The 22,200-nt window shown below is 34.1% G+C and overlaps 3 protein-coding genes across 3 annotated transcripts; 2 read left to right on the top strand and 1 right to left on the bottom strand.

The window, feature by feature from the left end:
• Positions 1–1,168: 1,168 nt before the first annotated feature.
• On the bottom strand, positions 1,169–3,566 carry LOC128993050 (uncharacterized). Its single transcript, XM_054416804.1, has 2 exons — positions 3,558–3,566; positions 1,169–1,741 (listed from the first exon to the last, which is right to left on the bottom strand). The coding sequence occupies exons 1-2, from the start codon at positions 3,564–3,566 to the stop codon at positions 1,169–1,171; spliced, it is 582 nt and encodes a 193-aa protein (XP_054272779.1).
• A 3,462-nt stretch (positions 3,567–7,028) lies between these two features.
• LOC128993407 (probable salivary secreted peptide) lies at positions 7,029–14,958 on the top strand. The gene is made up of 2 exons (XM_054417298.1): positions 7,029–7,240; positions 14,613–14,958. The coding sequence occupies exons 1-2, from the start codon at positions 7,092–7,094 to the stop codon at positions 14,878–14,880; spliced, it is 417 nt and encodes a 138-aa protein (XP_054273273.1). The 5' UTR covers positions 7,029–7,091; the 3' UTR covers positions 14,881–14,958.
• Positions 14,959–16,784: 1,826 nt separating this feature from the next.
• On the top strand, positions 16,785–20,943 carry LOC128993261 (dual specificity protein phosphatase CDC14AB-like). The gene is made up of 2 exons (XM_054417047.1): positions 16,785–17,544; positions 20,493–20,943. Exons 1-2 carry the CDS (start codon positions 16,822–16,824, stop codon positions 20,895–20,897), a joined length of 1,128 nt encoding a protein of 375 aa, XP_054273022.1. The 5' UTR covers positions 16,785–16,821; the 3' UTR covers positions 20,898–20,943.
• Positions 20,944–22,200: the final 1,257 nt, after the last annotated feature.

The following is a 22,200-nucleotide window of genomic DNA, read 5'->3' as shown; positions in this document are numbered from 1 at the left end:
ATTGTATAATGACTGTAATGATGGTATAAATTATTCCTCAAAACCTTTAAATTACTGTAACTTTAAAATTCTCATTTTAAAAGTTAAAATTCTTGTTAAAGTTTATCAATGTAGTAAAATAATTGAAATAACAACGGCATAGAATAATGGTGTACGCCCTGATGAGTAAATGGCCTGAGCTAAGTGTACTTTTTAAGAACTAGTAAACGGTAATCAAAAGCATTCAAGTCAAAAATTGAATGAACAGTAGAAATTATGCTATAACAATAGAAACTTCTGTTTTATGCTCAACCAAAAGCTGTTATATTAAAAAGCTGTAATTCTATATGAACAATTTTTGGTTATAGTCACTGTGTATAGTAGGCTACTTAAATAACAAATCAGTTCTTTATTTACCTTACACTTTATTAATAAAACAATGCCATTTTACAAAGTTCAGTTTACGCCATTGGGGCAGAGCGAGGCGTTTACAAAGTTGGAAATCTCTCGAGTACTTCATTCTGCAACAAAGAACACTTTGTTAAGATACACGGTAACGAAAAAGTATTATACTAGTGCTCTTAAAGATTGATCATAATTTATAGACCGCATTATATATATATATAGTTTTATATATAGTGTGGGGTTTCTAGATTGGTTTTGATAATAACTTGAGGAACAACCTAGAAGGCAGTAGGCCTCCATGCAGGCTGAAGCTCATATGGATATAAGTGATATAACAAAGGACAGTACACTTGGCCCTAATGAGGCTAGGACGAAATGATGAACAGGCCCAGAAAAGGCTGGAGGCATAGTTTAGGCGAGGTTAACTACCTGTGGCTACGGTAGTTAGTATGTAAGTAATGTTTCATCGTATTATTTTCATAAATAAAAGACTACCCTTGTAGTCATGCAGATTTGCAGACTAATTCATGAAATTAGAATTCCTTGTTTTCAGTAAATGTAAAAATCAAATACATAAATTAACTAGAAATGTAAGTTATTATTTGTCATAAAGTTAATGTCATTCATGTTCAACTTCAAGTTAAACTTGGTATTTAAAGCTCATAGCTGATTGTTTTTTAATCATGGAAATAGTCTTTATTGCTTAATTAACTCCGTTTTTGACAATAAGCATTTCCTTATGAAATAGCAGAGTACGTAAAATCTTAGTACTTACCAATTGCATTTAGAAAGAAGGCAGTCCGTAGGTGCTTGGTGGGGGTGGAGGAGGTGGTGGGGGTGGTGGTGGAGGTGGGGGAGGTGGTGGTGGTGGTGGAGGTGGTGGTGGGGGAGGTGGAGCATATGCTGGAGGAGGAGGGGCGTAGATTGGTGGGGGAGGAGCGTAGGGTGGTGGAGGTGGAGCATAGACTGGTGGGGGTGGGGCGTATACTGGGGGAGGTGGGGCGTATACTGGGGGAGGTGGGGCGTATACTGGGGGAGGTGGGGCGTATACTGGTGGTGGGGGTGGTGGGGGTGGAGGAGGAGGTGGGGGAGGTGGAGGTGGTGGTGGTGGGGGTGGAGCATACGCAGGAGGAGGGGGAGCGTACACTGGTGGTGGGGGTGGAGGTGGGGCGTACACTGGAGGGGGTGGGGCGTACACTGGAGGGGGTGGAGCGTATACTGGGGGTGGTGGTGGAGGTGGAGCGTATACTACAGGAGGTGGTGCAAACGCTGGGGGTGCGGCGCTGGGCAGACCATATTGACTAGATAGTTGCGGCCTGGCGTAGGCAGCCGCCAAAACAGCGGCTATGATGAAGATCTGAAAAATACACAAACTGTTTCAAACAAAAATATTATTTTCAAACCAACATTTATTTTATTTACTCATAGCCATTTTTTAGGCACGTATTCTGGAATTTCGTATATATAGATTACGTATATTTACTCGGGGCTAGTATGAAATAAAACATTGGCATCACTATTCCTACCTAATTAAAACTAAACCTTCAACTGAATAGAAAATATAGTACCGGTAACGCCTTTCCCACTAAGCAGTTTACAAATTATTCGCAATGTTTTTAGTTTAAATTTATGCCTCGAATGATTTTCAGGTTATTTGTCTGTCGATGTGTTATTTTTCTTATAATATAAAACAAAATGAAAAAGTAGTTTATTGTCCTAGCTAGTGTCCTAGGACAGGAGCCGTGTATTTTTTTACATTACTTCAATCTAGATCTAGGGATTGCGTCATTATCACTTATTTAAATCCATTGGTGATTTGACAGGATTTAAACCCGGGACCTCAGGAACCGTGGTCCCGCGCTCTACCACTAGGCCAGCTCGCTCCCCTGACAAAGTAGTTTTCGTAAAACAATTTACTAAATCCTAATTTTTTTTAATTAAAATAAATAGCCTCCATTTGTATATTTAATATGTTTAATGTCCTGTAAAAAACAAGGGCTGTAACCAGTGGTGTCATTAAAAAGGAGGAAAACTAGTGCAGTTCTTAAAGTCTATTTTTCACAGCCTTGCCCTGTTACCTTATATTATTTAACACGAAAGTGGGAGTATAGAAAAATCTTTTATTTACACTTGTCAAACAGTTCAATAATAAATACTCGCATTTTAAAATTAAGAAGTTGTCAAACAATATACATAAGTATAACCTATACTGTAAATGCGTGAAATATAAACTTAAAGTTATGAGATCTATTTTTAAATATATTTGTGAGATAAAATTAATGTTTATCCAATTAGTCATTAGTCCACTATCTACAGCGTAGTAAATGTTTTACTTAAAATGTGTCTATTTACTTCACTGGAGGCTTAATGGATTAATTTTCCATTAGTTTAGTAATAACGTATTTATAATACCCTACTAATGTAATTACATTATGCCTACTTATCTTTTATCAGCAGCTATGTATTACTAACATCGAATTCGTTAAAATTAACTGTATCAGAGTAATTGAGTAAGGTCTTTGAACCAATATCAGAATACAAAGTTTCATCAATAATAAAAAGAAATCTAAGTACAGTAGTTTTAACGAATTTAAAAAAAAAAATTGTGTTATGTTAAATTGATTTCTTTAATAAGTAAATATTATTAAACTGTTAATAATTTAGCTTATCTTTTAACCTAGTGTTATTTGACATTTAAATATATGTTAGATCGATAAAACAATAAACATAACGAAAATGCAAAATAGCAACCTTAAAGATCTACGAATCAAACTAAATTGAAATCAGAATTTTAGCAATTAAATCAAGTATTAATATAAAAATCAATCCTTTAATTTTAATTTTAAGACAGAAATCATGGAGTTAAAAAAATAAGTTTGTACTGGTTGTTTTAACAGTGAACTAAAAAAATGTAAAATGTTATAAAGTGTATAACCAAAAAAACTATAAGCATATTTTACAGAGTAATCCAAATTGTGAAATATTAAAATTTAAAGCACCTCCATAATTTGCAAGCTAAAATCCATTTATTTGTTTATGTGATTCCGATATTCTACAAAATATTTAAGTAATACTTATTTAAAATATTTGTAATAACTCTAAAAAAATATTTATTAATTTTATTTATTTTTAATAAACAGTTTTAAATGTAAATCCTGATGGTTGGTACTCACTGTTCTCATGGTGGAGACCGCTGATGGATTGGTGACTACTGATGCTAGAGGCTGTCTTAAATACAACCCCTAAGTGCCTTTCACATACAAACAAGTGATGAAAGAGTCCTCACGAGCAAAACATCGCATCTCAGGACAATCACATTCTCATACGTTAGATGTTTACATTGGTAATACCATAAATCAAACAGCATTAATACACTTTGTTGCCACTGTGGTCCATCTATATAGACAGTATCCAAGTATTTCGAAATGTGAAAATTGTTAAAATATTTATTACTCGTTAGTTTTAAAAATGCAAAGGAACTTCAGCCAAATAAAACCATATTTTTTTAAAAATATTTTTTTTATCCGTGCAGTGACCATTTACCTTTAGGTAAAAAGATAGGCATACTATTTATATGGACCAGCTGTGGCGAATTTTAATTTTAATAAATGATGAGTGAGCTTGATGAGCTTGATGAGTTGATGAGTGAGCTATAACTACAGGACTCTAACTAGCAAAATTAAATTTTCTTTGATTTTCTCTCATCATTTTTTGTTCTGTCACAGTTCATATCAGAAGATGCTGTATTGGTGTAATATACAAAACTGTATCAGAACAAACTGTCGGAATCTCAATTCAACTATTCTAAAACTAGCTTCATATTTTATATGGGAATAAAAATGCCATTTCAATCCATATTCAAAAGTAACGAAAAATAAAGCACACATTGGAAAATTGCCCAAAAAAGGAGACACCCAATTGGTTTATTTTGCGTACTCAAACGTCACCGGAGATGATATACCAAAATGGCCTTACATTTTTACTATGCATTTTGACGAGAGGTCTACTTGAAGTTTTCTATTTTTTTGTAATTTTTTAAGCCACTTTAGTTCAGGTTATGTCTAGATGGTTTGACATTACCACATGTGATTGGCAGGAGTTGAACCCGGAACCTTGCTCTACCAGTATAAACCAGCTTGTCCCCAAGAAAACTTAATATTTTTAGTTTATTAGACTGAGTTATTTTTTTTTTATTTTACCACAAATACAGTAATGTTTTTATTTTTATTTTCTTAAACAAATATAACAATTTGGAATTGTTGTTAAGTTAGTAGGTATTCATTGTAAAATGAATCTGATCTAAAAATAATTAAGAAAACACCCTATACCATTTCAGGATTTGTTTTAGAGCAAGTCTCTAATCCAACCAAAAATTTTGTCCGTATTATTTATTTGCATTATTATTATTGCTATTCTTGCTTCTCCTTTGAAATTTTCCGTATTTCTGTAAAGTTAAATATAATGAAGATTCAAAATAACCATTTATATATAACATGAAAATATGGAAACTCCACAAGTCTAAATCAAATCACAAAACAAACTTATCTATTTCGAAAATCACATTTACTACTTCTAAGATTAAAATCTGTTAAAGTCAATTAGCTACTTAATATTATTTCCTCAGTTAGTACTGAAGGCTTTCTGGTGGCAACAGTCTCTTATCTATAGTTAATTGACTGATTGTTTGGCTGTGTACAACCTTGCTGTTTAAGGAATTTCAGTATTAAGACTGTAGTAGCTGAATGCTATGTCATTAAAGTGCTATGTTATTCCATTGACTATGTAGCCCATGGTTATACCGGCGGCCGGTGGCTGCGCTGACAATTTTGAGTCCCCTGTGAAAATATGTTTGGACCCATAGTTTAGATATGATTGAATACGTAAAAAATATTTACGCTTTCAGCAATCTCAATAATTTGTATATTAAATACGCCATCGCAGCAAACCTGCGGACTAAGTGAATATCAATTTGCCTAATTGTATTTTAACTAAAATTTTTCTTCAAAAGGTCAGATTTACTTCATATTGAATAAACCTCAGGTTGACGAGTTCATAGGTTAGCTGCTGCAGGGAAGGAAGAAAGTGTTATGTTTTTTTTAAATTTTAAAGTATAGTATGAAATCAAAAATGCCCAATCAAATTATTGCGAAAAACAGGCAAACTGTGGTGGTTTACATTTTATCTGTAAGAATATTATTTTTTTACTTTTAAGTGTAAAGTTTTTTTTAGTTTGTACAACAACACTGCAATATACAGCATCAAGACACGAACACACGACATCGCTCCTTTCCGTCATAGATTCCAATAAAATTAGCAAAAAAATAAAAATAAAATAATATAAAAATAAAATAAAATTAAATAGAAAAAATATGTCGTGCTACTGACTGAGCAGCCAATTCCCAAATAACATTATGATACTGTCGAGCATAACTTATATAGTTAGTTGATTTAGTTTAAAAAAATGTACCTATTATAGTTTGGCCAATTCTCTTTTGACAAGTGAACCATTACTAAAAATGACATTTCATCAAAAAAAAATTAACTGCTACGATTATAAACTAACAAATTGGAAAAAGGTGGGCATGACAAATGTTTATTGGCCATCAATATTCAATACGTACCATTTTTTTCAGTTTTAATTCAAACACAGCAAAATATATGATAGCCGCAAGGTAGTGTTAACATTGCGTAACTGTTTAAACAGCTGCCGGGATATAAACATAAACAGATTTGCCCTCGAGGTATACGCTAATCCACCCTGTTACAGTGTTTCTGACAATGTTACGTTCCAAAAGCGCGGGAATACGTGTGAATTTCCCGCCAATTTGCGTGTGCATTTATTTCTACCTCTGTTTCAACCACGATGTTATGACTAGGTTACATATAGTTTGTTTGGAAAAAATCACGGTTCGGTGTTTCTTCGTGACTCTTTTTACACAAGTTAGATTAAAAATTATATTGAAAAATCCAGCTGCTTAACTATAGGTTTAGTATTTATGTTAACTGTGATAAAATGACTCAATAAAGGGTTACACTAAAATTTACCTCCAATATTTTAGATAGTTACCTCGTTGGGAAAATAACGGAGACAGTTTACTTATAAAGTTAACATCTCTGGTAAAAGATTTGCGAAACGAACCAATGAGAGCGCACTTCTAAGTCAGCATGCGAGAGGAGTTGAAACATTATTACTAATTCAAACCGATTTTTCTATTTAATATAAACAATGGCACCAAATATATAAATATGAAAAGGTTTCTTAAGGCTATGACGCTTTTAACTTTGTTATGCACATACAACTAACACAACATTGAACTATTTAAAGACGTGAACTTTGAATAGTTTTGCTCCTTTTGCTAATCGATTTCCATGTGTTGGTATGGAAAACGTCGAGGGGACCATTGTTCTATTCCTTAGTGAGTTTAATTTGAATTTCAATGGATAATAACGTTTGTAATAAGCTTGCGAAAAAAAGTTAAGTGCTGCACATATAAGCACTTTCCCACTAGGGAATTTTCCTTCGCGAATAACATTTTCACTTTAAACTTATCTTTATTGCACAAGAAGCGGCTTAGTTAAGATAAACTTCTGAAAATACCAAATACCTTTTAGCAAAACCAACATTGTAAGAAGATAAATGACTGAGTGATTCACAACCAGAGGGATAAGTTACAGCGTTGACGTTGATAAGCGCAGAGTTAACCAAGATGGCGACCTTGACAGGTGATAAGACGTTCGCAGCTGTGTGTTTGTTGCTGTTGGTGTTGGCAACGGAAGGCAGATCATACGATGTCAAAGATGGACGACACAACATCACCATGGGCCACAGACTGGGCCGCCCACCCTACAATGATTTGTGAGTAGACATTTTGTAAATGTATAAATATAAAATTTGTAAATAGTTAGATGGTAAATGTAAAAACCGTCTAACTAGTAGATCTCAGTTTGTGGGAATCGTTATCTAAAGCCGGAACAGTAATAGTTCACACGTCTTTTATTATCTCTAGGTTGAGCCAGAAGTTCCGATTGAGTTTCACGGGTTGGAGTGTTGCTACGCATCTGATACTAGGTAAGGGAAACGTTTACAGAACTTCTAAGGCGAGAAGTTATACAACATGGTTTGACATACATTGATTATTTGGCAAATACCTTTAATATCAGTTCACAACACACCCACTTGAGTTCGCATTTCAATATACGCTGAATCTGAATACATGATTAGTAAGTTGGATGGAGTAAGTTGGATGGAGCAAATATGGAGTAAGTTGATCTGTGTATCCTTGTGATGGACTAAGATTAGCAATTTCCTAACTAGAACCACAGTATAGAAGCCCTTTGATCTCAGACATTTGCTGGGCTTCTGTAGAGATCGACCCAGCTACATTCTGTTGAAAAGAAAATGTCTATAACTTCTCAACCACGAGGCATAAGAGGATAGGCCTACTACAGCTACGGTAGGTTTTCAGCTCACTGGAACTTCACGACAACGTCTCGACAGCCCAGGTTTCAGTCGGACAGTCCACAAAAATAACTTCCAACGTTAAAACTACTACACATCTAGTTTGTAAGTCTTTTGATAATCCAATCTTCGAACCAGAGTCTGGGCCATGATTAGGTTTAGACAACTCAGTAGTTCTTTACATCGATGGGTTTAAATTTAGCAACACATTCCAAATATATCAATTACTCGCTGCTGTACCCGTGCTTTTCAACTGGGAGAAAAAGTTATTCCCTCGCCGCAGCAAACCTGCAGACTACGTAAATTTCCATTTGCCTGCGTCTCTACAATACATGTTAAGGATTGTCCGTCAAGGTATGTTTAAACATTATTTGTCATATTTAATTTTTTGGAGTTATACCAAAACCTTTCGGAGTTATGGACGTCTGAAATACGCTGTTTACCAATTAACAACTGTGTGTCATAAATACGAATATTTAATTAATATTGTCTACAACAACTCACTGATGTAATAAGTTGGTAATACTGAACGAAAGGTTTTCAAAGCTTTCATTACACATTACTCATCTAATTTAACAAACTCGTCAGCCTTTAGGCAGTTTTGCGTTTAACCTACTCTCCGCCTTCTGTAAGTTTTGTAACGCCCATTAATGTTTATTGTTTAAACTCTGATTTCTCTGGCGTCTGGTAAAAGTGATGAGTCCTACTCCATACCTTCCGCTACATTTTGTATGGATTGTCACAGCAATCTTAATTAGCGGTTGTGGGCTATTTATGTAGGATATAACCATTGACTATTGGATTATAAAGTTGACATCCCATCTTTATGGACCCTTAGTCGCCAATTTTTCAAGTTCTTAGTAAAATTTAGGGTCTTAAAATATATTTTCTTATTTTTGTGAATGAGATATTTGACGTGACATAAATAAAGATAGCTTACAATAAGTGGCATTATCAGTTCGACTTGGTTAAAAAGTCAGCGTATTAAACAGTGACTAGTACAATCAGATTGATCTATCACAAATGGATCTACAGTAATAGTTCCAAGAAACACGTCTCTATCGTATCATCTAACGGTTTGAAACAAGAAGAATAACATACAGATTGGATATTCTTAAAATATCATTAGGATAATGTTAAAAATAAAGTTAACTGATGGAAACTACAGTAAGTATAGATGACGGGGATGACTTGTATAGCCTACAATATTGTTATTAACTTTTAGAGACAAATATTTTAACATTTTGAAACAGAAAACATTTTAATAACACTTGAACTGTAAACAATCTCTCATGAACATCCAGGTTTAAGTCTATTTAGTGCACATTAAAGAATGAGAATCCATATTGTAGCGTAATGTATTCCTTATCTTAAACATAAATAATTTTCATTGCGGTATATATTTTTTTGATCAACTATCTTCTAAGTAAGTTTGGTACACCATTTTGGGGAAAACGTTTGAAATAAAGTGTCAGGATATAAGTGGTTACATTCATTATCATTGAATAAACATCACAACATCTAAAATTACATCATAATCCTTACAATCTGTGATCCAAGGTCAACAAATGTCATCTATTGAGTGTTAGATGTAATCTGAATTTAGTGCTAGTAAAATAGAAATCTACAATTGAGACAACAATATCCGAAATAGATTACATTAAATTGATAAAGTGTTTTCGTCATGCTGCAGCAAAAACAGCCGCTTTTAATGCATACGTTGTGGCTCTAAAGTACCAAGGGAGTAAAAATAATGTTTAGTATATAGGGAGTAAAAATCAGCTGTTGTAAACGATTTCGATTGTAGCAATCTTATCGATCGAAATTATTTATCGATTGATTTATTAGGTAAGGATTTTGCATATTGTTGTCGATTGCTCGACATATCGATGGTATAATGTACGATGTACTGTAACACAATCGTAATACACGAAATGATTGAATCACTTACTAAACAGCTGCTTATTTGCAAAAGCAGAATTGAAAACAAGCTTGAAGTCGTTTTGAGAGGTTATCTTTACATAACAATTATTTCGTTTTCTAGCTTTTGTTTGTTAATTAATGATGCAATATGACGAAAAATATAGTTCACCACACGGGCAAAAAGTGTCTTTTTAACCCTCACTCGTCTTCCGACCTCGGCTTCGCCTCGATCGTAAAACTTGGCCTCGGATCAAAAAGAGTCACTTTGGGCTCTAGTGATGAAATATACTATTACAACCAAACTTAAACCATAAAAAACTGTATTTACACCTAGCGATTAGCCGCTAAACATGTCAAATTAATGGAGGAGAGACATATTTGAGAAACTACTCTAAGAATTTCCTAATATGAATTCTAATATGGATGAGACACTGGTGGGGCTTATTTTAGATTATCCTACTAAATCTGTCATTGACTGGAATCGGGGGCTTAAAAGTTAGTAATATCTTGTTATCATCTTTCTTTACAACAAAAGCCGCTTGTGTGTTAAACATCTGATAAGCTACTTTGAGCTTATTGCATAGTCAACACTGTTCGGAGTGAGGAACGAATCGGATAAGAGCTGCATTGAACTATTTCTGTCATGTTTACTCTGGTAGGAGAGTCCAGTTATTTGCTACACCAGGTTACCTATATGTCTTAAAAACATTGTATTTTCTTATGATGAATATTTTGTCTTTTCAATGCCATATAGAACGTAAAGTTGTTAGTTTTTTAATAGCCTAAATCAGCAATATTGAATCCGTATTTTCCAAAATTCCTGAAAATCCCGGGGGAGGCCCCCCGCTTGGCTGGAGGGTATGGAATACCCCCCAGGCAGGAAAGGTCCTAGCCGCTAGCCGACCCCTCAGTGCAAAATCCTGGGCACGCCACTTCTCGTACTGAAAATAGTGTTTATGTTATCAGCCTAGGAGGAATGGTTTAGCATGGCCCTAGTGAATTTGCGATCAAGGTCCAGGCGTAGTGGTAGAAAATGGTAAGGACGCAACTAGAATACTACGTTGCCCTTAATGTCATATATATTCTATTGGAAAATTAAAATTGTATCAAGCATGCTGGAAAAGGCTAAATGGCTTCACATTGAAAATGTAATCCTAAATATTTATGACAAAACACTGTGATTTGTTAGCGAATTTCCGTGAACGCGATAACATGAGTAATTTTTGTCAGATTTTGATGAAATTTTGTATAAAGGTGTAAGGTGGGATAAACTTGAATGAGGTTTTCTTTTCATCTTGTTAATATATATATATATTTTATTTACTATCATCATTAATTGTCTAAGTACTCCTGAATATTTATGGACCTGTGTATAGCTGTATTAGCAACTCATTCCCAAACACAGACGGATAGTCTACTTGGGAATTATTTTTCCTGTACATACACAATTTTAACAACATGTAACATTATTTAGGAATAAAGAGATTTTGATTCGATTTGAGTTCGCAAACCAGCATGATCGGACTAGCGGAACGGGGTTTCACGGGGGTTTTTTATTGGGGAAAAATTGGTTTTCCTCATTTTTGACCCTCAAAATAAAAAAAATTCCAATTGATCTCTAGACCTTTTTAAGAACTAAAAAACTAATAGTTTAGTATATCAAAGTGTTTTTGTAAGATAATTGGTAAAATAGAAAATTTAAAAAAATTTAAAATTTAAAATTCTCATACATTCTTATGGAGAATATAGTAAAATGATGTAGTTTGCTTGTTTATGGATATATTTTATCTAAATTGGCAAATTTGTTTATTTAATACTAAGCTATCGATATTTTTTTAAAAAAAGCACTTCATTAGTTTCCTTGTAGCAGCAAACCTAGGTATTTCCTAACCCTAATATCATTTAAATGGATTTAATTGAAAATCAATTTAGACAAATAGAAATTCGCTTAGTCGGCAGGTTTGCTGTGTATCTTTTAATAATTCGGTAACTCCTCTGAGAAAGGCTATAATACAAGTAAGATATGCTTCATAAAAAGCTAGATAAAAGTCGTTTTACCAAAGCATTTTTAGTAGCTCATAGCAAGTTCCTTAGAGTTATCATTTTTTTAATACTCCTTTTTGTTCGACTTCTTACCGTCGACTTTTCAGTAGCCTATAGAGCGTGCTTTAAAGATAAAATAAATAGTAATGTAAAATCCAATAGCCGGAATATCCCGGTGAAAACTTTCCCGAACGGGTGTCATTATCCAGTTGCTTTTTCGAGCGGGATTGGCCTATAAGCTCATGTGGTCACTGATGTCAATTCCAATTAGGAGATACTTCAGCCCATGTGATTACTGATTAGCCTACTGTCAATCCTAATCATCTGTCAGTGAAACACTAGCCCAATCCGTACTGGGTTGCTAGGTATATTCTAGCATAGATAAAACATACTCGTGTTGGTTAGTCTATGCTTCTAGTCTACAAGGATCTATATATTAATAGGCAAGCATGTTTCTTTAACCTTTTTCTCAGCTCGTGTGCATCACAGGGATAAAATATATTTCCTACGCATACTAAAAATATATTTCCTGAAGATATGCAAAATCCCTTTATAAATTAAAATAGGCTAAAAATATACCAAAATTTGGAAAAAAAATTTAAAAAATTAAATGGACCTTATGGGTTGCCGTGCTGGTGACGAAATAACTACAAAACGTAAACAGTAAATCAAATCAAATTGATAAAATCCTAATAACATGTTTTATTTTCAGTGTAGGGTTAAAATAGAGAAGTCTGTACTACATATTTATGGTCGAGTTTTCGACCACTGGACGACCTCTAGTTTATATTAATAATAACCAATCCTCTCACTAATGTTGTTTCTCGGGGGTAATCGGAACCACTATGTTTTCTTATATTTGTTATACCTAGACTGTTTGTTAAAACTCCTTATTCTTATTGCAACTACTTAATCAAGTTGCTTTCATTTTTTTTGCGAAGTTTGATTTTAAATGTATAACAGCATACATTCTTTAAGTAAAAAGATAATTGCTGGTGTCGTCAAATCCAATCAATACGGTTTGGTTCGTTTTCCATAGTCAAAAAGCACAAGGCAATTTGTGAGTAGCGTAATACTGTATTACCTTCTGTCATTCCAATTATTGTAGTACGCATTTCGTTAGCACAGCGACATCATCAGGTAGGTTTAATCTAAGGGATTACCGGTATGTTAAATCTATGGTTTAATCCTCTATGGCTTCGTCTTCTACATTAAAATAAAACAGTAAATTTTCAGTAGTAGGAAATAGATTCCAATTTTTGAGTTAGCCTAAAAAGTTATGAATTCCCGGTCTCATATAGCCATGAAATATAAATTAATGTGAGAAAGATACAAGTCCCATCTAAACGTTTAATGGTTCTACTCTAGCCATACAACAATTTCCTATTGAACATCAAAGGAAATAAGGATTGTTTTCTTACTGTTCGTTGTCAAACTTAAACTGTTATGTAGCGTAAAGTTTGATTATTAAATATACGAAACCTAGATTTGAACGTGGGATAGAATAATTCTGCCACAAACTTGTAAACAACAAACATGTACATTCACGGTGAACAGATGTAGTTTGATGGCCCGGAACAGTAAGTTTACAAGTCAAGGTCATTGCCTACAGCTGATTGGAGTTGAGTCACCTGGTGAATGGTGAAACAGCTGTTAACCGTCTCATGTCAATTAGATACAATTTCCTCGGGGACTAACAAGTGGACTATGCGTCAACTTTGTTATATTAGTTTGTTCTTTAATATTCTGTAGGAGGGAAGCATCTGTCTATGAGGCAAGGTGGTATAGACAAGGTTAAAATGTAATTATTATTTCTCCTTGTGAGGCCTTCAAATGTAATATTTTTGTGTGTCAAAAGGGAGACTGGAAAAATAGCTACCCATTTACTAATAAAGTGGTAACGGTACGCAAGTTTTCCTAATAAATCTACAAAAGTAAGATTGCGTATACTGTACCGACTTATTAAGAAGGTGTACATTTTATTACTTGAACGCTAAAAGATAGTGTAGTGATCCAAAATAAACAATTTCGTAACCATAAATAAGTTTTCAAATTAAGGTATTTTCAAAACTTACAACTGTGCAAATATCAATTAATTGGTTTGAGCGAATTTCTCATATAGGAAATAAGCTACAGTACTACCGTAGGTCTCATGGACCCTGGTACCTGGACCCGGGACCGATTTACTTTTTTCTTTTGATGTCCCCAGAGGCCAAATCACCATCGTTCAAATTCATATACGAGTATATTATGTTATAGCACGATAACTTGAGGAAAAATTATCCGATTTTGATGACATTTTGTACAAACATGTAAACCTACGTTCATTCAAACGAGTTCGCGAACCAGAATGATTCGGACCGTGGGAACAGGGTTTTATGGGGGGAAAATTGCTTTTTCTCATTTTTGCCCCCAAAAATGAGAATTTCCCAATTCTTCTCCAAACCATCTATAAGAGTTTTAAAAAACAAATAGTTTAGTTTATTGATGTGTTTCCTTTCTTTAAATCATCAATATTTTTATGATGTCATTCCATACTTTCATCTAGTTTCATACTTTAAAGCAACCTAGCTACCAATCATCTAGTTAGATCCCTTAGTCGAAAACTTGGTGATAGTTCCAAGTTGGACCCAGCTCTTTAATCATTGGGCTATTAAAATGGTCCTTTCTAAAGAAACAGCTGTTCATATTTCAAAGGCATCTCACTCCGTTCAACTCCTCTCATTCATCCTTCACTAATATTTTGGTTAAAATACGCCCAGTTTCGTCTCAATCTCAACTCCTCTATTTTTTTCATTTCCAGCCTGATCATCCATGACAACCCAGTACTAAAAAGTTCCTGGTTCAGAGTGCAGTCACATGACGTGTGCTACCCTCGCCCAGGGTTCGACACCAACCGCAAGTTCTCCATTACTGCCTTCAACGTGACAGACCGAATTCCAGCAGGGGAGGGAGGCTACGCCTTCGTCACCTGGGGAGGAGTTAACACGGGGAAGCTGTGTCTGCACCTCAAAACCCAGAGAGGGAACGGCTACAACTTCTCTATTGATATTTGGGGCTACTACATCTAAAATAGGTCTTAACTGTTTACAATGAATTCAAGTGTTACAATGAAGTACAATAGTTGTATATTAAACGCATACCTTATAGAGAGTATTTTCAATTACCTTTTCCCATAACAACTTGCACAGTGTAGTTGAATTTAATTTTTGTAATGTCCAGGAAACAAATATTATCACTTTACAATAGTTATTGTGCAAAGTGGCACTTTGCTGCGTACGAGAGATATGTTTACGCACTAGCCGCAGGCGAGTGTGGAATTTTTCCCGAGTGCAGCAAAGACAATTTTTACTTGTGTTTCACATTATATGTTTCCTACAGTTGTTATAAAGCATACAAATAATTAGTCTTTCAAACAGTAAACAACACGTTTTAGGTTATGTTATATTAAAGGTTGAACCACATAGGGTACACTGTAACAGCTGGATCATCTTTAAGTGTTGCCAACCTAATTCAAAGTATTTTTAAAGGAAGAAAAGCAACTTGGCTTTAGAATTATTGTTAAGGAGAAAGGAAGGATACACAACTAACTCATCTGAGTTACAGTTCTGCCAGAACTGTAACTGCCATTCTACCTTCTATACCTCTGAAGAAGTCCCTTAAAGGAGCAAAATATCAGTACCTATAATGTGTAACTTTGTCTGTTCTATTGACCTCCTAGGACTTTTTATTCAGGTGTGTTGGTTGTGTATCCTTCCTTCTCTTAACAACCTATTTCCAATCGTACACGGATTATGTGCATAATAAAAGCAGTCTGTTTTGTGTTTTTTGTTTTGGACACTGGTTTTGTCGACAATAGAAAAAGATTGCGGCAAAAGTAAGTAAATGCAGCAATTAGCAACTTTCTGTACTATAATGAATGAAAGGAAGCCCACTTTGTCAGGTGACTGTTGAAAAAAAATTTGTATTTGGAATTATCTTCAGGTGATCCGAAAGGATGACAAATCCAAGAGCTATTGTTTTGTTATTGACGATTGGCTAAGAGAGTATAATTTATCTATGCTATTGGATACTGAAGGTTTTATTATTGCCTTTTGAGGTTATTTATGTTTTATCATTGACACATTCAATCCAATTCACATGGCAAACCTGAAGCCAGAATTAAAATGAATGTATAGTTGAATTTTATAGTTGAACCGTTGATGAACTTTAAAATTATAGAAGGAGCGTTAATTTTTAATACGTATAAACTTATGTTAGATTTTAAGAACTTTGTATCTATAAAATATAAGAGCATTGTAATATGAAAACATGTAAGAGAATGACACTATTCATGTACTTTGTGCTTTAATGAATAAAGAAATATTGAATTGAATTGATGAGCCTCGACAGAATGCGCTGATGTCAATTACAGATTTCAGTCCAAGACACCAACATTTAATCAAGCGAAACTCAAAAGATGAGCTGCAGCATCATTGTGAGTTAAAATCGATGCAAATATATTCAACCAGTTTGAATTAATTTGATCAATAACCATTTTAGGTAGAGTGAAAAAAGTTTTCTTTACAAGGCTTGAAGGTGTTTATTAAAAGAATAATAAAAGACTTAATGAATGTAGGCTTCTGATTCACCAACAATATAACACACTACATACTTGGAGACGTGTGTACAAACTGTTTCATAAGTAAACAAAATATATAATTCTGATCAACAAAGGATCAAAACTTTAATGAGTTTGGACCGCTTTCCCTTAAAAGTGTTAACATGTGAAAAAATAAATAAACCATAAAGAATGTATAAAAAATGTAATGTACAGATAGGAGTTTTTAATCAAGCTGTGCACAAATTCACTTTGTATAGCATTGAGTTTAACATTTACTCCAAGCATAAATTAAATTCTTAAGGCAGTGGAAGGTGGAACTTTAGCTTCTGAACTATATTTTTGCTCAACAGCTGAACAAATAAAGTACCCAAAACAAAAATTTGTTGTTACTTTTAATTTTTCCCCCAAAATGACTAGTTTTCTACCAGAAGATCTTACGGACCCAGACATCCTAGGGGTTTCAGAATTCATAAAAAACAGGTTGTATTTCATTACTTACTACCAAAACAAAATTCCAGAAGGGACAAAGAATTTGCATTTTTTTACCACCAATGACGATTTTACTGGAGATGAAAATTCTGAAATTGTAAGCCGGATAAGCCTAGGAACAATCTTCAAATTCATTAATGTGTTAAACAAAAAACTGACCCAGGAAAAATACAAGGAAAAAATTATCGTGAACTACACTTCAGGTAGTGAAAGAAAAAGACGAAACGGTGCAGTTTTGATTGGAGCGTATGCAATGACACGTCTCCAAATGAGTCCAGAACAGGTTGCTGACAAACTTTCTACGCATTCATTACCCAGTCCGATAGACTTTCTGAAAGCCATGGAAAAGGCAATCTCGTTTGGATTCATCAACTTTTATAGTTTTAATGCTGAAGACTTTTACAACATGGATGATGTCAAACTTAACTGGATTGTCCCAAACAAATTGTTGATGTTCAATGGACCACTGGATGCCTCCAATGAGAGATACTTGTCTCCTCGGCGTTACATCAAGATATTCCGCTACATGGAGGTGCAGACGATCATCAGGATCTGCCATGTCAAGTATGACGCCAATCCATTTGTTGGAGCTGATTATCCACACTATGACATCAACATTGCAGGTTCCATTCCGACAGATGAGGTTAGACACTTGGATATCATTGGTCTATAGTCCAGTTATAGTTTTTTTTCTCTTTTTTTTTTGTCATGGGACGCTAGGCACGAGCCTGAGATTGTTTTTCTCATTACTTCAGGCTAGACCTAGGGGTTGCGGCATTATCACTTAGATCAAATCCATTGGTGACTTGGCGGGGATCAAACCCAGGACCTCAGGGACTGAAGTCCCGCGCTCTAACCACTACGCTAGCTAGCTCCCCCAGTCCATTTAGGGTAGCTACAGTGTATAGTTTAAAATTATATGCAATATTTGTGAGTTAAATTTATAGGGTAAACTGAAAAAATAACTTTGGCAATTTTTGCAGGAAGTATGGTTATAAACAAATATTAAAAAGCTAGTTGATCCAAAAAAGACAGCACAACCCCTCTACTAAAACCAACTATTGCACCTTCATGATTTCTCAAGGCATAGTTCTGTTATCATTCTCAAAAGTTTCATTTTCATAATTTTGATTTGTTGATTGATTTAATAGACTTATCCAACTTCTTTGGGATCTAAAATATGTTTGTTCGTTATTATTAGAGATCCTCAATGTCTAATGATGAAAGCTATCCATCAACAAAGAGACTGTAGACGACTTTGGATGTAGATGTAATCACTATAGATTTGCCTATGGAGGCTTGTAGACATACCGTTCCCCATAGTTTAAGTTTGTAGCTTTTTTAGAATGAAAATGAAAGTAGGCTAAATTAATCAATCCAGCAACAGTACTATAATATTGCACCAACTTTTCAAGCAAGCTGAGCTGGACTGGATCGAGGTACAATTTATTAATTGTTAATTTATAGCATCTTTTATGCCTCAAATAAAAAAGCCTAAACGGTAGGCCTATCAGCATTCTGACGCATACTTTCTCCCACAAGCTTGTCAACAACTTTTATCATGGGTAAGTGGTGGGAGTAACTATGATATTTTAGGCAAAAATCTCAAAATTTACAATAACTGTTGAACCGTAATTGTTGCAGCAATGGGGGCACTATTTTTTTTAGAATTATAAGGACCATAACACATTAAAAGTCAAAGGGGATGAAATATGTCTTCTACTCACTATAGAGTGAAAATTTAAAAACGTACGTTTTCAGAAAAAGCACTTTGCAAATTTTTTTCCCCTTTTTTCAATACGTTTATTATTTTTTTTATTTCATTAACATTTTAAGTTTCATAAAATGTCCATGGTAACGCAATATCTTTGGTAGTTTTTTTTAAAAAAAAAGCATCTTTAGTGGAAAAACACAAAATCCTGTCACAACCATAACACACGTTTATATAAAATGAATATTAAAAATAGTTAAATATTATTTGTATAACTATGTTTTGCTATAAACTAATTTACTTTTATGACCATTATACAATAAAAAGGTCACTGAGACTTTGGTATATTTGGTCTTTCTAGAAAAAAATAAAAAACCTCAAAAAAATTGAAAAAGCCAATAAAATCTTTTTAAGTTTGTATAACTCCGAAAAAACTTACCTGAGACCCGAAAAATCGTTATGTTTGTATAGAGGTATGCTTCTTTTGTGTATAAAACATTGAAATATGACGATATTTTAATTTTTGAAATTTGTATGATAGAAATCATAAACGTGATGGTCAGGGACCAGGCAGTATGGTCGTGAATTTTCTGAAATAATCTAAATCTTTCTAAACAATCCTTCAATTATACTGTTAGTTATAATAAAAATATGTGTTTCAATTGAACTAAACTGTTCAATTTACAATTATATTAAAGTTATTGTCACGACCAAACACACTATAATCCATAAGGCTGGATTGGTCGTGAAAAAACCTGCGATGGTCGTGAAACTTTGGTCGTGAAATTACGTGTTATTTGGCTCTGTTCTGGCGGTAGCCCTGCACCTCATGTTCGAGGATACAAGGTGGACTTCTAGATTATTCTAGCAATTGCAATATCTTATAAACAAAAATTAACACCATGTCTACTTCATCGAATGACTACGTACGGTCATGGACACACCAAAATTACAAAAAACACAATCTTTCCTTTATTAATCTTGTAATTCCTCCTTTCAACTCGAAACGACCGGCACTACAATCCTGACGTACACCCCGAACTAGTCTCTAAAACCAACTGACTCCATCGACGCCAGGCTTGCCACTGTCGTGCTCCAAAGTAGGAAATTTTTCCCAAATGGTCGTGACGCCAAATCAAGGGACAGACTTATTTTGTCATGGTAGTCAGTTTGCAATGACAATAAAATTATAATATGCTCCTTTTTTGTAAGTTTAATAACCATTGATGACATAAAAATATGGCTTTATATCTTTCGGCATGAATAATTAGTCTAAAAACAGCGTGAAAGTTGGAAAATGTACCCTAGGGACAAGTCATGGTCGTGAATTTCGGGACTTTAAAAATACGAAAAAAATACCTAGAACCTATTTAAAACCAAATAAATGTGTGTAACATGTTGCCCCCGTCCCAAAAAATATTAAAACACATAATAATAAACTACAAATCCAGTATCTTCGAAGTAAAAGGCCAGGGACATGAAAACGTACGTTTTTAAATTTTCACTCTATAGTCAAATTCACAGTCAAAGAGGATGAAATGTATTCTACTCCCTATAGTCAAGTCCACAAGTCAAAGGGGATGAAATGTCTTCTCCTTACTATAGTCAAAGGGGATGAAATATCTTCTACTCACTATAGTCCAGTTTACAAGTCAAAGGGCATGAAATGTCTTCTATACTAACTAGTCAAATCCACAAGTCAAAGAGGATGAAATGTCTCTACTCACTATAGTCAAATCCACAAGTCAAAGTGGAAAAATATATTCCACTCACTAAACTCAAATCAAATCCAGAAATCAGTAGTTAAAAAACTTATGTTGAAATGTGTTTCAACATAATACTTTGGCAAATATACTCTGTGGCTATATTTTGTACTCCAGGTTTTGGAAGCCTTCCTTGAGCTAACTGAAGAGTGTGAAGGTGTCGTCCTGATCCACTGCCGTGAATATTTGGGCAGAGCCGGGTGTCTGGCAGGAGCTTATTTAGTCAAACACTTCAGACTATCAGCAGAAGAGGCAGTGGCTTGGATGAGACTCTGCACCTCAGAATGTATCTTGGAGGCGCAGAAAAACTGGCTCAAAGATAAGGAGGCAACCCTTCAAAAAGCCGGGGAACTACATAAGATGGAGGGAAAACATTCTAATCCGTGTATATCAATTTGTGCATATAGAAGCCAAGAGGTCCAGTCATCTGATAAAGAAAATATGGAATCGTCCAATTTTGATGTAACTGCTCAACTAGAAAATGAGATAAAAGTTGAAATGCCTGAATATCAAGTGGCATAGGAATAATTGTAAAAGGAAATCTGGCTAGTAAATTATTTTTACAGTATTCCTTTGAGGACATTGTTTTATGTTTTGTTGTATAATAAATTTGTTTTATTTATTTACAAAGTAAGAAATGTGTAAGATGAATAAATTAATGTGTTGGATTGCAGAGTTGGCATTTCCATCATAATACATTGAAATTCCACTGAAACTTAAATAATAAAAGCCAAAATTATTTATTAGGATAACACAAGTTTCCATACCGAGCCATGGCTCGGTCCCCGGGTAATATACAAAAAATAGCATAGGCTACTCTAAACATGTTTTCTCTTCTAAAATCCTCTTTTGCAAAAAATCTATTGGAATTAGATTTGCTAGTGTGGTAGCCCTTTGTGGTCGAATGGCGAGTATAGGGAGTATAGGTCGCCGCCAGCCATTTCCCCGACTGCTCGAAAATGGCAACCTATACTCGCAGAAAAAAGAAAAAAAAATTGACCTCAAAGGGTTTAAAAGTCTTCTGCCACCTCTTCTTACGTTTCAATGGTCTCTTTCTGTCATTTATACTACAAAATATGTCATCTCAATATTGTTCTAAATTACTTAAATAATTTAAAATATCTAAATGTTCCTCCCACCTAAACACTAAAATGGCCAGAATATTTTATTTCTCATACTACAGCAAAAGTAATTGTAATACATTGGTAGTATAGCTGATGTAGTTGAAAATGAATTTCTAGGATGGAAAGGAATAAACTGGAGTGTGACATTAGCTGTATGTTCCCCTATTCTAACATGGTCCGCCGATTTTTACTAAGAAATCAGTTCCAACCTTAAAATATATTGTCAATTGAATTAAATTTTCATCATCATTGAGTTTACTACGATGCATAGTCTATACCTTTTCCAGTATATATAAACTAATTGGAATGTAAAAATATACAGTACAGTATAATATACAGTAAAATATTGTTGTTCAAAAGGTTTATTGCGGACATTTTCCATCACAAATGTAAAAAACAATACACAACATTTCGGGTCTTCAGTAAAATATACTGCACAAAGTAAAATATACTGTTAGTAAAATATACTGTCAGTAAAATATATTGTACAGTAAATTGAAATGCTGCTTTTATATGCTTGTAGTAAAATGTGATGCATCTAACTTTCTTCAAACAAAAATAGCCAAATAGTTGAATACTGCACATTAGTAAACAGCTGATTTATTATGTAGCCGAATAAGATGGATGCAGTTTTGTGTGATGGTGATAGGCTAACTGTAAAGATATAACATGTAAAAAAATATTCTTTTATGATTTAGAGA

The sequence above is a fragment of the Macrosteles quadrilineatus genome, unplaced genomic scaffold, assembly GCF_028750875.1.
Source record: "Macrosteles quadrilineatus isolate MER2022 unplaced genomic scaffold, UCM_ALF_1.0 Scaffold_4__1_contigs__length_99947679, whole genome shotgun sequence".
NCBI lineage: Eukaryota > Metazoa > Arthropoda > Insecta > Hemiptera > Cicadellidae > Macrosteles > Macrosteles quadrilineatus.
Note: the sequence above shows the minus strand (reverse complement) of the source record. Positions and strands in the feature narration are given on the sequence as shown.